Source organism: Lytechinus variegatus, chromosome 10 (assembly GCF_018143015.1).
Source record: "Lytechinus variegatus isolate NC3 chromosome 10, Lvar_3.0, whole genome shotgun sequence".
Taxonomy (NCBI): Eukaryota; Metazoa; Echinodermata; class Echinoidea; order Temnopleuroida; family Toxopneustidae; genus Lytechinus; species Lytechinus variegatus.
In genome coordinates this window covers 5,131,877-5,147,695 of record NC_054749.1, presented here as the reverse complement: position 1 = coordinate 5,147,695, position 15,819 = coordinate 5,131,877, and the positions used below count along the sequence as shown (strand labels likewise).

The following is a 15,819-nucleotide window of genomic DNA, read 5'->3' as shown; positions in this document are numbered from 1 at the left end:
CCTGTCACATGACATAAACTCACTGGTCACATGGCCATCAACTCACTTGGTATCTCCAGCTCAACTCAGAAGCATGTCACATGACCATTAATTCCCCTGTCACATGACCATCAACGGACACTTGTCCCATGACCATCAACTTACACAGTATCTCTAGCTCAACCCAGAAGCATGTGTCACATGACCATCAATTTAGCTGTTACATGACCATCAATATCAATTCCCCTGTCACATGACCATTAACTCACTTGTCACATGACCATCAACTACTTGTCACAATACCATCAACTCACCCATCACATGACCATCAGTGCACCTGTCACATGACTATCAGTTCACTTGTCACTTGCCATCAATCATAGAGATATATACTTAATAACGCTAGAGGGCGTACTTCGTCAAATCGCTGTGATTACGCGGAGACCGGCCGCCATTACTCGATAGGTCTTCGCAGCCTGCCATGCGCGTACAGTACCTATGGGGCATGTACATGGATGAGCATAAAACCGGAACAAAATGATGACATATGAGAGCGAAAGCAAATGGAAAAGCAAAATTGTAAATATTGCACTAGATTAAAGTTCAAATGAACAAAAAATCGAACAAAACTGAAGACAGGCATGCCTATATAGGCCCACTATAGCACATACTATATGCCAACGATCAATAGGCTACATCCCCAATAATTTTTGCTTGGGTCATAACATTTCGATATAATGATATGACTTCTATTTTCAAATGATTTGGAAGTGATGAATTTTGAAAAAGACATGTAGGCCTAGGCATATCGTTCTTGCTCCTGATTAATGAATTTAATATGTTTTAATATAATTTGGTATTCAAGTACGTCAAAAATGGCCCTATCACAGTGTCTGATGCATCTGCATGAGACGCGAAAAACACGACTGCATTTTTTCAAGTATAATTTCCTAATTACTATGATGCTGATTGCTGACAATTTATTTCTTCACTTGATAATTGTTATAATTTGTTTTCTATATATGTCTACACATATAGAAATCATATATAGAAATTTAGAATAGGGCAGAACTCCCTTTTCCCCGTGGGCTTAAACGTCGATGTAACCAACATCACAATAACTCGTGAGTATCATAAAATTACTTTTTATTGATAACATTTAAAAATGATTTACGCATTGCCATTGGTCCAGTTAATTGATGATGAAGATTTCCAATGTAGGCAACCATCGATGCGATCAATGTAGAAAAGTTTGTTGACAGCAAAATTTGCATATCAAATGCGCGCATTCAGTCGTACAATTTTGCAATGTACAGGAGGCCTAAATGGGGGGGGGGTTAGGATGTTTACAGTGTATTATTGACTTGCAAACATTTCAGAATTTCAGAGAGTAAACAAATTACAATGTGCAACATAAAACAATTCACTTTGATTTTCTGGAAAGTGATTCAACCCGGCTGAAATACTATGCTGATAGGCAAACCAGCTGAAATATTCTATTGATATATAGCTGGTGTTTGTGATCCTATAATGATTCCAATGGACCAATATTATATGAACAAATCAAGGACAGAATACTAGTAATATAAGGAGAGGAAGAAGAAAAAGGAGAAGTATAGGGGAAGAAAAGGGGCGGTTCAGGAGGATATTATAATGTGTATTTTTACTACAATTAAAGAATATTATTACTAAAACTGAGTGTATAAAACCAATTGATAACAATGTCAGACATGAAAGAGATAATTGCAAACTTAATGAACTTATCATATAAAAGCGGTTGCAAAATTGTGAATACAAAACCAAACTTATTAAACAATAATATTAAAACTGACAAATACTTGGAATACGATTTTACAAATTGTCCGCTGTTGAGTGATCATCCTAATTTATAATCTCAGCTGTATATTCCTTTCTTGAAATTATTGTGTTAATTAACTGTGTCTGTGTCGCTTGAATATTAACTTTATGGCAAAGATTTCCAAAACGTACACTAAACAGATAAATACACATTTTGCATATTCAGTTTTATTTTTTTTTTTTAAAGTATATACGTATATACTGAATTTGATTTCTTATTTTTCTTCTTTTGATTTCAATTGCTAGTCTGTGGACCTGAGTTTGATTATTCAGGTTTGTTATTTACATGGATGAACAAAATTATTATATCATTTTATATGTGGGCGCAGAATAGGTAGGACAGTAAATGTTTATTTTCACTTCAGGGCCTGAGGTGTCCGAATTGCGCCCCCTGTATTCTTTTTTGATCAGTATGTGAAATTGAATTTGCTTGGGTGCACTTTAATTACACCCATGCACCCCCTAAACAGCAAATTTGAAAAAAAAATTTAGTAACTTAACTTAGTAACTTACATCTGGGTACTTTTGCAAATCTAGACCTTTCGAGCAATGGCCGACCCTGCTCCACGCAATCACAGACGTTAAGTACGCGCGCCTATAAGGATGCCGCACTCTAGCCTAATTAGTATACATCTCTATGCCATCAATTCACATGACACATGACCATCAACTAACATGTGACAATACCATCAACTCACCTATCACACGACCAACTCACCCATCACATGACCTTCATTTCATCTGTCACATGACCATCAACTCACCCGGTATTTCCAGCTCATCTCCCTGTAGAGACTGGAAGGCAGTGAACCATGGTGAGTACTCTTTGAGGTTACCAGGATCATCTTTCCCAGGGTTCATCTTATCGTAAATCTTCTGCTTCACGGACACCAACATCTGCAAGAATCAAAGTCATAGGCCCATATTCTGAAGTCAGGTTTAACCATGGTCTAACTCTATGCTAATATCATGGAAAGCCAAATGTTTCAAAAATCTTGTTTACAGTGATTGCTTCTCATGTGTTCACTGTGCTCTTTTCTAACTCTTTAATGGTGAAGGCAACTGTCATTCTTATCCTTCTCAGGCAGTTTAACCCTAAAAAGACTGGGGGGGGGGCTGATTCAGCCCCCCCTCATCATTTTTCATGATAAATCTGCCGCGCAAATTTTTTTGACCGCGTCACTCGCTGACTTTTTACTTTCAAGTCTCGCGCAACTTTTGAGACCAAAATTGTGACCCCCAGGTACGCGGTTCGGAAATTACGCAACATTTCGTAAGTGCATGCAGACCCAAAATTACTCAAAAATGTGAATTTGTGTACAAATCCAATGCAAATAGTGTTTTTAGCCAAAATTCATAAATGTATCATTATTTTTCCTTTTACTGCTTAAAATCAATTAGTTTTATCTTTTTTATGGTCAAAATTTCCATAATTGAAAAAACAATAAAAAACAGAAAGTCGAAAAAAAAAGAAATACATAAGAAATTTTAGAAAACAATAGAATACATAAGAAAATAAATGTGATGTTTAATTTTCTTTAAATAAATTTGATCAGGTGCCTAGCTAGAGTATGTGAAACAAAAATCAGCATTTCAGGGGCATTATTTTATTAATTAGAGCAAACTTATGATTTTACGCATAAATTAGCATAATTAATGAAACATGAGATTTTTTGCAGAATTTGATGTTATAGTTTTGTAGATAATGCCATGGGTAACGCGTGTGCCAATTTTCGTCGCGCTCGCGCGATCGACGGCCGAGATCATAAGGGGGGGAGCTGAATCAGCCCCCCCAGTCTTTTTAGGCGTCGAAATAGCCCAGTCTATTTAGGGTTAATAATGATAATGTTTTGGGAGTCAAATGAGCTGATACATTACACCTCTACTTTTAGAGAATTATGTAACAACTGGCTTCCATAGTTGAATCACAACTTAAAACCAGAGTTTAAATTAAACCTGACTTCAGAATATGGGACTATGTCATATGGAGGCTCTAAGGTACAAAGATGTATTTTTATGGGGGCACACATGTATGCTTGGTCCTTTGTCCATTAGAAAATTGACATTTTTCCATTTATGTTCTTGTTATCTTGTTGTTTTGACAAGGATGTCATTCATCATCATTTCAACAATAACATATTTGCTTGAAACATTGTCATTGTGCTTAGGGACGTTATGACATAACGTGATATGTGCTACTGTAAAAGTGGAAATTTTCGCGCATTTTGCGCGACGTGTATTTGGCGCGAAAATAAAAACGCGCGAATATTTTTGCGCCTAAATGACGATCATATCGGGGCGCGTTGGTACGTGCGCTTGCTTTGATGCATCACATGTCACGTAAGTCTACGTTTAGCCGGCCTTACACAGCTTGTAGTGCTTCAACAACATCACCATGCTTCGCTATTTCAAGCCACTTTCCAAACAAAAGGAGGAACGTCTTGGACTTCCTGATCCAACTAGTGTTCCTGGTATTGATCCAGCATCAGTGCGGAATGCTAATGATAGCATCTCGAATGCCCTATCTGCGCCAGCCACTGGATCGTCGTGTGACAGCTCTAGCTCTCCTGCAAACAAGGGGAAAAAGCGAGGGCCGTACGGCGTTTACCCGAGTGAGATGCGCGCAAAGATCGGGAGGTATGCGGCTGAAAATGGAGTCAACGCTGCTGCAAGGAGATTTAGCAAGGAATTGAACAGATCGGTAAATGAAAGCACCGTTAGGGGCATGAAGAAGGCGTACCTTGTGCAATTGAATCAGGGAGTTGATGTGGATGCTGGATCAATTACCAACCTGCCGGAAAAGTGTAGAGGACGGCCCGTACTCCTTGGCGATGAAAGTGACAAGAAAGTAAGACAGTTTGTGACAGCCCTGAGGGATAGTGGCGGACCTATTTCTACGTCTATCGTCATTGCGGCAACAAAGGGTCTGCTCAGAAAATGCGAGCCCCCACTTCTGAAGGATTTTGGTGGTCCAATAACCCTAGAAAAAACTTGGGCCCGTTCACTACTCCAGCGAATGAACTTCACGAAGAGGAAGGGCACCAAGGCTGCCAAGCACCGTCCAGATGATCTTGAAACACTTGGCGGCAAGTTTCATCGGCGTATCGGACGTCGTGTGAGAAAGTTTAATATCCCAGATGAACTTGTTATCAACTGGGACCAAACGGCGGTGGAGGTTATTCCCTGTGGAAACTGGACCATGAGTGAAAAGGGGGAAAGCAGGTAGAAATCAAGGGCATCGATGACAAGCGCCAATACACAGCGCTGCTTGCTTGTACCCTAAGCGGTGAGATGCTACCCCCTCAGATTATTTATCAAGGGACGACGGACAGATGCCATCCAAATGTTGAGTTTCCGCATGATTGGGACATATGGCATTCACCTTCTCACTGGAGCACCACAAGCACCATGGTTCGGTATGTTGAGCAGATCATAGCACCGTACGTAAAGCGTGTTCAACAGGAACTAGGAACCACTTCGCCCCCACTTCTCATCTTTGATGTGTTTGCTGCCCATCGCACAGAAGAAGTGGGAAAGGCTCTTGAAGATCTTGGCGCCCCCTGTGTCTTCATTCCTGCACGGTGCACTGACGAGTTTCAGCCTCTTGATGCTACCGTTAATGGAAAATACAAGCAACTCATGAGGAGCGAATTCCAGCGATGGTTTGCAGAAAGAGTTGCAGTGATGGTTGAAGAAGGGCGCAGTACTGAGGAAATCGCTGGCTCTGTTGATCTCCGAACAGCAACAATCAAGCCTGTTCACGCAAAGTGGCTCATGAACACTCAAGAACTGATTGCCAATGAGAAGGAGTTGGTGAAGCAAGGATTCGCCGTGACGGGTATCTCCAAGGCTGTTCAGCAAGCAAGGGAAGCTCCCGTCCCCACATGCGATGATAGCGATGTGGAGGATGGAGACTGGGAGGAGTAACAAGTAACCTTTGATGCTCAAAACATCTGTAAATACGTTCAACTGGAGTTTGACTTTGACATTTGTTGACATGTTAATTGTTCTTGTTAACTTCAAACATTTTATTACACCAATGGCACCACCCAATATGACAATTATTTGTACTGAAAATTTTTCCTAAACTGTGCATTTGAACTGGTCTACATCATTTTAGTTGGAATTATCGACGGCCTTGGACAATTGGATTTTTTTTACAATCAAGCATGGATGTATGGACGGACTGATCATTCAAGTACTAGTACAGTAAATGTAAGTAGACTCTCTACATTTCTATTTTATTTATATCATTATACTCTTTACCTAGATATTTAAATATGAGTTGATAGTAGTAACCATGGAAGTAGAAAACTAGAGCATTTATCACTGTAATCATATTAGGCACGTCTACGGTAGTACGAGGAAAATAAGAGAAAGGGGAATCATGATGGTGGTCATTAAATATAATAACAAGGAGTAAAAAAAATAAAAGAAAAAATAAAAGAAATAAACAAGGTATAAAAAAAGAGGTAAGCAATGGGAGACGTCCACTGCCCGTCATTTAAACAAAAAATACAGGACCTATAAATAACATGAACGTTCTTATTTTCAGGTTAATTAGACTTATACAGGAAATTAATTAAAAATATGGGGACCCATGCAGGAGATGGCTAAATACATAAAATCTAGTTAGTCTCGGTAATACTCGTAGTGCCTGTTAAGGAGGCAATGAAAAAGGAAAACACACAAAAAATAAGATAAACAATGACAACATATCGCTATTACGCTACCACTCATACATTTACGAATCACAAGTACAAGAAGAAAAATAAAATCTGTGCGCATGCGTGCTTATTCCATAAACAAACGTCCAATGTGCATAGCGAATGCAGAACAAGCTCAGTGCGACAAATTTGTGCTCATCTGTGGTAAGCTAGGCTCATGAAAATCGATGTATTTTCCGCATTTTCCATGCGTATTTTACTGTGTAAAACAATATTTCATCTTCCAAAGCAACGTTATGAGCGGTATTTACTACTAGTAGTATTTATTCTTCTTTTCTTCACGTTTTATAGTCCGGCAGCATTCATGAAATGTTGTAGTTTAGACATCGTGAAGTGTATTGGTATCGCAGCTGCCCGGCCAGCACTGTGGCAGTGGTGAGCTGAGTGAATTGATCGTCCGATGGTCCGGACAGCCCGCGAAATTAAAAACACGCGAAATTCACTTCACTCCGCCGAGCGCGAAAAATTAATCGCGCGAAAATTTCCACTTTTACAGTATACAAGAACTGCGTTATTATTATTTAGAAATGTTACTTTACACAGTGCACAATATCATCATGTTGCAAAAGTCAAAACCCTTAAAAGGTTATCAAAACCGAACATTAATGCAAGAAAATAGATAGTAATGGTGGGGTCCATGAGAAGGCAGTTTGACCTTACCTTGTAGTCCATCGATGCAAGTTTACTCCCATCTTTACCAAATTCTGAATCAAACCTCTTCTGATATTCCTAAAAAAGGAAGAGAGATTTAATATTTTCCATAAGCAGTGTCGATGGTAAGATTTGAACGAATATGAACCGAGGTCTGAAAATAATTAGGGATTATTGTTAGTAAGTACGAGTTCAATATAACTAGGACATACCAACACAGTTTCTAGGTATGTTCAGGGAGCGTGAAATTCATGATCAAAGAGCAACAAAAGTAGGAGAAATCAGGGTCCCGTCTTACAAAGAGTTGCGATTGATCAAACACAGCTATGAAAAGCAACCAACATCAACATATAACATGAATGTTTGTTCTTAATACTTTCTGGATATGATGTCTATTGATTTTATACAGTCATTGTTTTCCAGACAATTCAGTAAGCTCCTCGACCTCTTTGCTTACAAAAGGACATTGTGCAAATTTACTTCAGGAAAAATTATGGCAATGCTGGATTTCCATATAGTTGAGATTGATCAGATCAATCACAAGTCTTTGTGAGGCAGGCCCCAGAATTACTGATAAAAGTACTTACCCTTCCAACTTTCTTCCAGTATGGTCCAGCTTCCACTGTTTGATTAGAGCTTGACGGTTCGCCTCGCCTTCCTCCAGACTCGAACAGCTGCTGGTAGAGCTTCTGGTATTCTCTCTTGATGGCCGATGGATTGTGCGTCCTTTTGTCCATAAAAGGCTTCATGCCTTCCACCCAGTCCTGAAATCGAAAGTGTTCACATCGACAAAGAAATCAACAATCTATAGTTTGTTAAGACCATACCTCATGATCATGTCTCTTCAATGCAGAATGCATGTGCAACCAAGTTGGAAAGTCCTTCACATAAATAAAATGCATACATAAGCAAACTTGGCCAAGTGTGAAGTTGAACCCTCTCCGTATTCTTAAGTTATTGCCTGAATGTTAGATTATCAGGTATATGCCCTTTAGGACCTAATTCAATACCCTAAAAAATAATCAGATCATTGTCAGTCCTGAAGTAAAATTGAAGTTGAGTACCTTGAAGAGGAAGCCAGGATGTGTGAGTCTTTGAAGAGCCAATGTGAGATTTTCTACCAGAGAAACCTTGGATAAGATGTTGTCAATCTCCTTGACGGCATCCTTCCTCTGTCTCTCCTCTGGTGATCCATCACCAAGCTTGAAATCTTCACTGCTGATCTTGAATGGGTAGACCAGAGCCTGAAGGGGATTAACAAGGTTTAAGTTCATTCATTTACAGAGATTATTTGGGAATCGTTCAGCAGATTGCCGATCCTCAACAAGGCTTATATCAAAATCTCCACTGCTGATCATCACCCTTAGACTAGAGCCTAAGGCAAGTATTCTGAAGTCGGGTTTAACTTAAACTCAGGTTTAAAGTTGTGGTTTAAGTATGGATAGCCAATTGTTACATAAATCACTAACAGTAGAGATATTATATTTCAGCTCATTTGGCTCTCAAATAATTCATAATTGTCTTGGAAGTATTAATAGACCATTGTCTTCACAATCGATGAATCAGGAAAGAGCACAGTAAACATACAAAACATACAACTTACTTAAAAAAATTGACACTTTTGGCTTCCCATAATTTAAGCACAGAGTTAGACCATGGTCTAAGTTAACCCTAAATAGACTGGGCTATTTCGACGCCTAAAAAGACTGGGGGGGGGCTGATTCAGCCCCCCCTTATGATCTCGGCCGTTGATCGCCCGATCGCGACGAAAATTGGCACACGCGTTACCCATGGCATTATCTACAAAACTATAACATCAAATTCGGCAAAAAATCTCATGTCTCATTAATTATGCTAATTTATGCATAAAATCATAAGTTTGCTCTAATTAATAAAATAATGCCCCTGAAATGCTAATTTTTGTTTCACATACTCTAGATAGGCATCTGATCAAATTGATTTTAAAAAAAATTCAAAATCAAATTTATTTTCTTATGTATTCTATTGTTTTCTAAATTTCTTATGTATTTCTTTGTTTTTCAACTTTTTGTTTTTTATTGTTTTTTCAATGGAAATTGTCGGGGACTTTATTTTGACCATAAACAAGATAAAATTAACCGATTTTAAGCAGTAAAAGGAAAAATAATGAAACATTTATGAATTTTGGCTAAGAACACTATTTGCATTGGATTTGTACACAAATTCACGTTTTTGAGTAATTTTGGGTCTGCATGCACTTACGAAATGTTGCGTAATTTTGGAACCGTGTACCTGGGGGTCACAATTTTGGTCTCAAAAGTTGCGCGAGACTTGAAAGTAAAAAGTCAGGGAGCAACGCGGTCAAAAAATTTCGCGCAGCGGATTTATCACAAAAAATGTCGAGGGGGGGGGGCTGAATCAGCCCCCCCCCAGTCTTTTTAGGGTTAAACCCGCCTTCACAATACGGGCCTAAGGGTAATGCTAGAGCCTAAGTTCATTCATTTAACGAGATTAATCAGGAAATTATTCAGCGAATTGCTCATCCTAAAGGAGGCCAACAGTGAAATCTTCACTAACATCATCAATAGAGCCTAAGATTCAAGTTCATTCATTTACAGAGATTATTCAGGAAAATCATTTAGCAATTGCTGACCCTATTAAGGAGGCCTACATTGAAATCTGCACTGCTGATCTTAAATGGGTCAACTGAGTGTAATTAACAAGATTCAACTTAATTTCTTTACAAAGATTAATCAGGAAATTATTTAGCAAATTACTGAACCTAACTGAGGACCATGTAGAAATCTGTACTACTGATCTTAATGGGTCGACTAGAGCCTCGGGGACATAAACAAGATTTAACTTCAGTCGTTAACAAAGGTCAATCACAAAATTATTTAGCAAATCACTGACCCTAAAGGAGGCATACATGTACGTTGAAATCTGCACTGCTGATCTTAAATGGGTAGACTAGACCCTAAGGGTAATTAACAAGATTCAACATCGTTCATTGACAGAGGTTATGCAGGAAAATATTTATCATATAGCTGACTCCAAAAGAGGCCTGCATTATAACAAACAATTCCTTTTGCTGCTCAAACAATTCCTTCCGAAAAGAGCTGAACTGGTGAAATAACTTGGTGTCATAGTGAGGAGCTCTATTTTACAATAAAAAAGAAGGTTGTGACAGAGCACTGTTACTTTGGTAACTGTCAGATAAAATGGGAATTGTCAGATAAAAATGTCTGACCAGTCCTTATATATAATTTTGCCGGCAGGTGGTTCCTTATTCGGATTGTCCCTGGGAAGGAGTATTTGTAGGAGTCGATTGACTATTTTGGCACAGCAAATTTCCGTTAATGGTCTTTCCTTGCAAGATATGTTGCCAGATGGCCTATAGCTGGCATTATTCATCTATAGTAATAAAAGAATAATAATATTTATATCTTATATAGTGCTTAATACATCGGAATGACGTGTATAGGTGATTTACAGATACCCGGTCATCGGATTCAATCAGTCATTCCTGCACAATATGTGTGCACATCCTCCACTCCCTGGGGAGTATTCCAGTCAGTCGCCGGTGAGGCGTACACAGTACTGGACAAGCTTCGATGACTTTCACATCCTACCGGGTACCAATTTAGTACCTGGTTCAAGATTGGCAAAGTTTGGGTTAATGCTTTGCCAAAGGACGCCAGACCGCGATGGGTTTCGAACACACAACCCTCTGTTAACAAGGCGAGAGTCAGAACCACTACACCACATCTTCTCCACAGTGTACGAACAGTGTAAGGAAAAAAGACAGATAAATTTAATACATTGGATAGTAAATAGCAAAAGAGAGCCTAGAATAAGACCACGTTAATGGGTGATTTCAAGTTCGGTGTTGGCCTTGGTGTTGGTGTTAGTGTTGAAATTTCGGTTGCTTTCCCTAGCTCCAAAACTTATTCAGAGCTTGTAAAACTGATCCAGATCACATTATTGACATCTCAACAACTAGTGAGTGACTTTTCGGGACCATCCTCATTTTATGATTGGTGTTATAGTCGTGTAAAAGTTGACCCAACACCAACACCAAAAGGTCAACACTGAACTTGAAATCACCCAATGGCTTAAGCCGGGCAGAGGTACATAGTTACCTGAGGGTAATCCTCAGCGATAGTTTTCAGGATTTCTTGGACGGCTAAGGATTCTGGCTTGTCAAGAAGAGCCACCATCTGGCTAATCCATCCAATGAACATCCAGCTTGGTATGCTGCTGGCCTAACGCAAGAAAAAACCAAATTGAACAAAGAATAACATCAATTCAAATCATAATCATATAAATACAGGTAACCAGCTACACAAAAAGTTATAGATACCGATTGATACTATCAATAGGCTATAGTTTCTGTGTCAAACGTCTAATCCTAATTATTTCCATGTTCGGACTGTTTGGGCGCATTAGGCTTCCATGTAGCCATAATACACTGCATTGGCTGTATTGATCGCGGAAGGGCGGGGTATCAATTTATAGCTGCTTTGTATTTGTTGTTCCAGCATTCAATTTCACAAAAGAGAACATGGAGTTAATTCTTAATGCTGCTCTTTGTTGCCCTGCGAAAAAAGGGCAAATTATCTGCACAAATTTGCAAAGGTTGACGGTACCTTTGATGAAATAAAAGAAACAATTAATATGGCAAGTTGTTTTACATAGCAGTGTTACCTTAGAAAACAAAGAAAAATATTGACTATTAATTAGGCCAATATTCAATTTGAAAGTTCTGTAATTTGAAAATCAATATATGTAAAAAAAAAAATTGACTGTGCCCATACCTTGGATCACAAACCTGAATATCCCTCTAAAGATATATTTGATGTCTACAAATTATCTAAAAGCAAAACACTTTCTACACATCGCAACATTTTACAAATTTCACGCAGAACAAGTGAGTGAGTGGAAATGCAGTGCATGCGATTTCTCCAATAGGTCTCCCATTGTACAAAAGCCTTCATGCAGGTGCCAGTATGTATCATTTGCAATAAAAAGAGCTCTCACTGCTATTACTTTCATTTACATTAATGACAGAGCAAGTGCATTATTTGTTTTATACAATAGAACCACAGAAAAACGAGTCTCAAAAGCATTTTCCACACATTTTTGCTGCTCTCTTAGTTTGTCATGATAACACTAGTTTGCTGAAGTTTGCAATGTCAATTTGTTGCGCATTCTCTTTTTTGCACTGCAGTGCATTACGCAGAAAGAGTTGAATGTCATGTGACAGGCTTTGGCTAATCATGAAGCTTGAAAACATTATATTATCTACTTACCTCTTTGACAAGAGTTTTCATAGTTTCAGGATATTTCTCTACTATCTGGAGCAGCCTGGGGAAGTGCTGTCTTGCCTTGGTCGAGCTGAGTTTCATGGCCTGAAGAGTCGATATCACCAAGGTTGTAGGGTAGGTTTCCAACGAGGGCAAGCAATCAGGATCGCAGTTTTCTGGGATAGAAAAAGAAAGTTTGCGGCAAGAATGAGCAGATATGTGGTATGTAATTGCCTGAGTGACTTTTGACCTTGATACTTGAAAACACTCAGAACATCATCATCACTCCTTTTTTAGTCATGAGCTAACTTTGACATAACCAATGACTTTTAAGAAATCACAAGAATGCAAACAGTATGGACAAATGACCAGGTGCCCGTTTCATAAAGCTGTTCGTAAGTTAAGAGCAACTTTAAGAACAACTGGTGATCCTTTCTTAGGGGCTAAACCATCGTCAATGTACATTTGGTGTAAACCATTTACAACAAGAAAGGATAACCGGACGTTCTTACAGTCCATCTTAACTTACGAGCAGCTTTATGAAATACCCACCAAGAAACATAAATGCTTCCGGCAAAGTGACGAGCCATGAGTTGATGAAAAAACATTGATAAAAGTCAATCCAAGTATTAGTGACAAATGCCTCTGATACATTCTGACTCTGATTCCCACCAAATGGAAGAAACCACAAAGCATTGTTTCAAATTCATGACAGAGTGATCTGAACATTAATCCGCTTACCACTTTCTTTTTGCCGTAGCAACTGATCCGAGAAGCTGACGAGAGTCATGTGAGCCTTGGCCATGCTCTCCCTCTCCGTTGAGGACAGTAGGTGGGATGATGAGTTGGACTCAGGATCTTTTTTGATAGTAACTACAGCTTCGTCAAGGTATTTCTTGCTCTTCTCGAATAGGCTCTGACACACCTGGGAGTAATGAGAGTAGGGGCAGGTTGCTCAAACAGTTGCAATCCAACTTAACTCCAAATGCAACTATAATTCAACAGTACAAAGATTAAGCTGTTTCTGAGGCATAGAGGACTTGGGGGAGGGGGGGGTGGTAATTTTATTTTTTAATCTAAACATTTTGTGGTGTTATATCTATGTATTTAGGGGAAAAAATGGTGAAAATGTCAAGAGGCAATCATGCCTCCCTGCACCCTGTAGCCCTTTAATCCTATCTAGGCCGGGGGGGGGCTTGGAGGCCCCCCCTCAACAAATCGCGCGATAATTTTTACTTTCAAGTCTTTCGCAACTTTTGAGACCAATTTTGTGTCACCCGGGTACGTCGTTCCGAAATTATGCAACATTATGTAAGTGCATGTCAGATCAAAATTGCTCAAAAACGTGATTTCGTGTACAAAGTCAATGCAAACTGTGTTTTCAACCGAAATTCATAAATGCATGATTATTTTAGTTTTGCTGGTCTGAATGAATTTTTTGCTTTTTATGATCACAGAAGAGTCCCCAACGAATTTCATTGAAAAAACAATGAAAATCAAAAGGTAAAAAAAAAACAAAGAAATACATAAGAAATTGCAAAAAACAATATTATACATATGAAAATGATTTGATATCACAATATTATTCACGTAAACTTGCTAAGAATACCACAGAGAGTTTCTATACCAAAAATTTGTACATTTGGGGCTCTATTTAGGTAGTTATAGGAAAAATTATGATTTTGCATACTAATTACGCATAAATTAGCATAATCACTTAACAGCAATTCGCATGAAATAAATCACTATACAATCTTGTAGATTATGTCCCAGGCAACCTGCATGCCAATTTTCGGCCCGATCGCGTATTCGACGGGCGAGATCTTAAGGGGGGGGCCTGGGAGGCCCCCCCCCCCGGCCATATGAACTCCCAAAATACCCCGGCCTAGATAGGGTTAAGATTTACCTAATCAACTCATGTTTTTAAGGACATGAGGATTTATTTGTTCATTTGCATAAAAACTCATTTCACATGCAATTGTTCTGAAAAAACAATTCCATACAATTCAAATGAAAATGGATATACACCATATCTTTATATACAGTGCGGCCCAGAAAAACGAAACCGAGATTCAGTGTAATTTTGTGCTATCATGATCATAAATATGCTTCTCTTCTTTTATTTGAGACCCATCTCAATGTTCATAATGCATTAATGACAGAGTTACATGTAGAACAATGGAAAGTAGTGTTACCAAATTTTCATTTGCACAAGCAAATTGCGTTTTGAGTTGGTTTATCTGGCTTTTGATGCTGTCTATTCGGAAAACAAAGTTCATAACTTAAACATCCATCTTTTCTTCTTTCATATGAGACATCATACGTTAAATACAGTATGATTTATGCATGGTTGAGAAAAAGTTGCCTGAAAACATGCTCAATTACTACCTATTCTATTGATTGTTGAAAAACAATAATACCAAGGTTCCTCTATTTAGATCTAAGTATCTTTCACACATAAAATATTTGATGCAAAAAGTTTATTTTTGTGTGTGTCAAGAAGAAGTTTATGGTACAAGTATTGAAATACTGTGAAATATCAAGACTTTTGCACAAATTGTAAAAAAACGGAGATTATCTGTTGGTTGAAGGTTGAAATTATTATAGTATGAAACTTAATAAAGCTCAAGCAAATTATGTTTGATTTGGTGATAATGGTGGTGTCATTGATGATGGTGGTGATGATGATTACAGTGATGATGATGGTGATGATGATGGTGATGATGATGGTGATGATGACGGTGAGGGTTATGGTGAGTTTAATGATCATGGTTTGATGATGTTGATTAAAATCATAACAATGATAATGGTGAGGGTAATGATAATGATTTTGTTGTTGATTGTGTTGTTGATGATGATGATGATGATGGTGATGATGACGTTGGTGAAGGTGGTGATGATGGTGGTGATGATGATGATGGTGATGATGATGATGATAATGACATTGGTGAAACTGGTGATGACGGTGGTGATGATGATGACGGCGGTGATGATGATGACGGCGGTGATGATGATGATTATGTTGATGTTGGTGAAGGTGGTGATGACGGTGGTGATGATGATGATGATGATGGCGGTGATGATGATGATTATGTTGATGATGATGATGATGATGATGGTGATGATGATGATGATGATATTGGTGAAGGTGGTGATGACGGCGGTGATGGTGATGATAATGATGGTGATGATGATGGTGGTGAAGGTGGTGGTGCTGATGATGATGACAATGATACTAATGATGATGATGATGACAGTGGTGGTGATGATTATGTTGTTGATGATGACGGTGGTGAATGTGATGATAATAGTGATGTTGA

General features: G+C 38.6%; 1 protein-coding gene across 2 annotated transcripts in view; it reads right to left on the bottom strand.

Moving 5' to 3' along the window:
- LOC121422338 (DNA-dependent protein kinase catalytic subunit-like) overlaps positions 1-15,819 on the bottom strand; it is a 138,228-nt gene that overhangs the window by 18,657 nt on the left and 103,752 nt on the right. For both annotated transcript variants that reach the window (XM_041617316.1, XM_041617315.1), the window contains 7 exons: positions 13,241-13,424; positions 12,506-12,675; positions 11,336-11,458; positions 8,279-8,458; positions 7,802-7,978; positions 7,224-7,292; positions 2,601-2,733 (listed from right to left, as the gene is read on the bottom strand). In XM_041617316.1, coding sequence (XP_041473250.1) covers positions 2,601-2,733; positions 7,224-7,292; positions 7,802-7,978; positions 8,279-8,458; positions 11,336-11,458; positions 12,506-12,675; positions 13,241-13,424 — 1,036 coding nt within the window. The remainder of the gene's footprint in view (positions 1-2,600; positions 2,734-7,223; positions 7,293-7,801; positions 7,979-8,278; positions 8,459-11,335; positions 11,459-12,505; positions 12,676-13,240; positions 13,425-15,819) is intronic.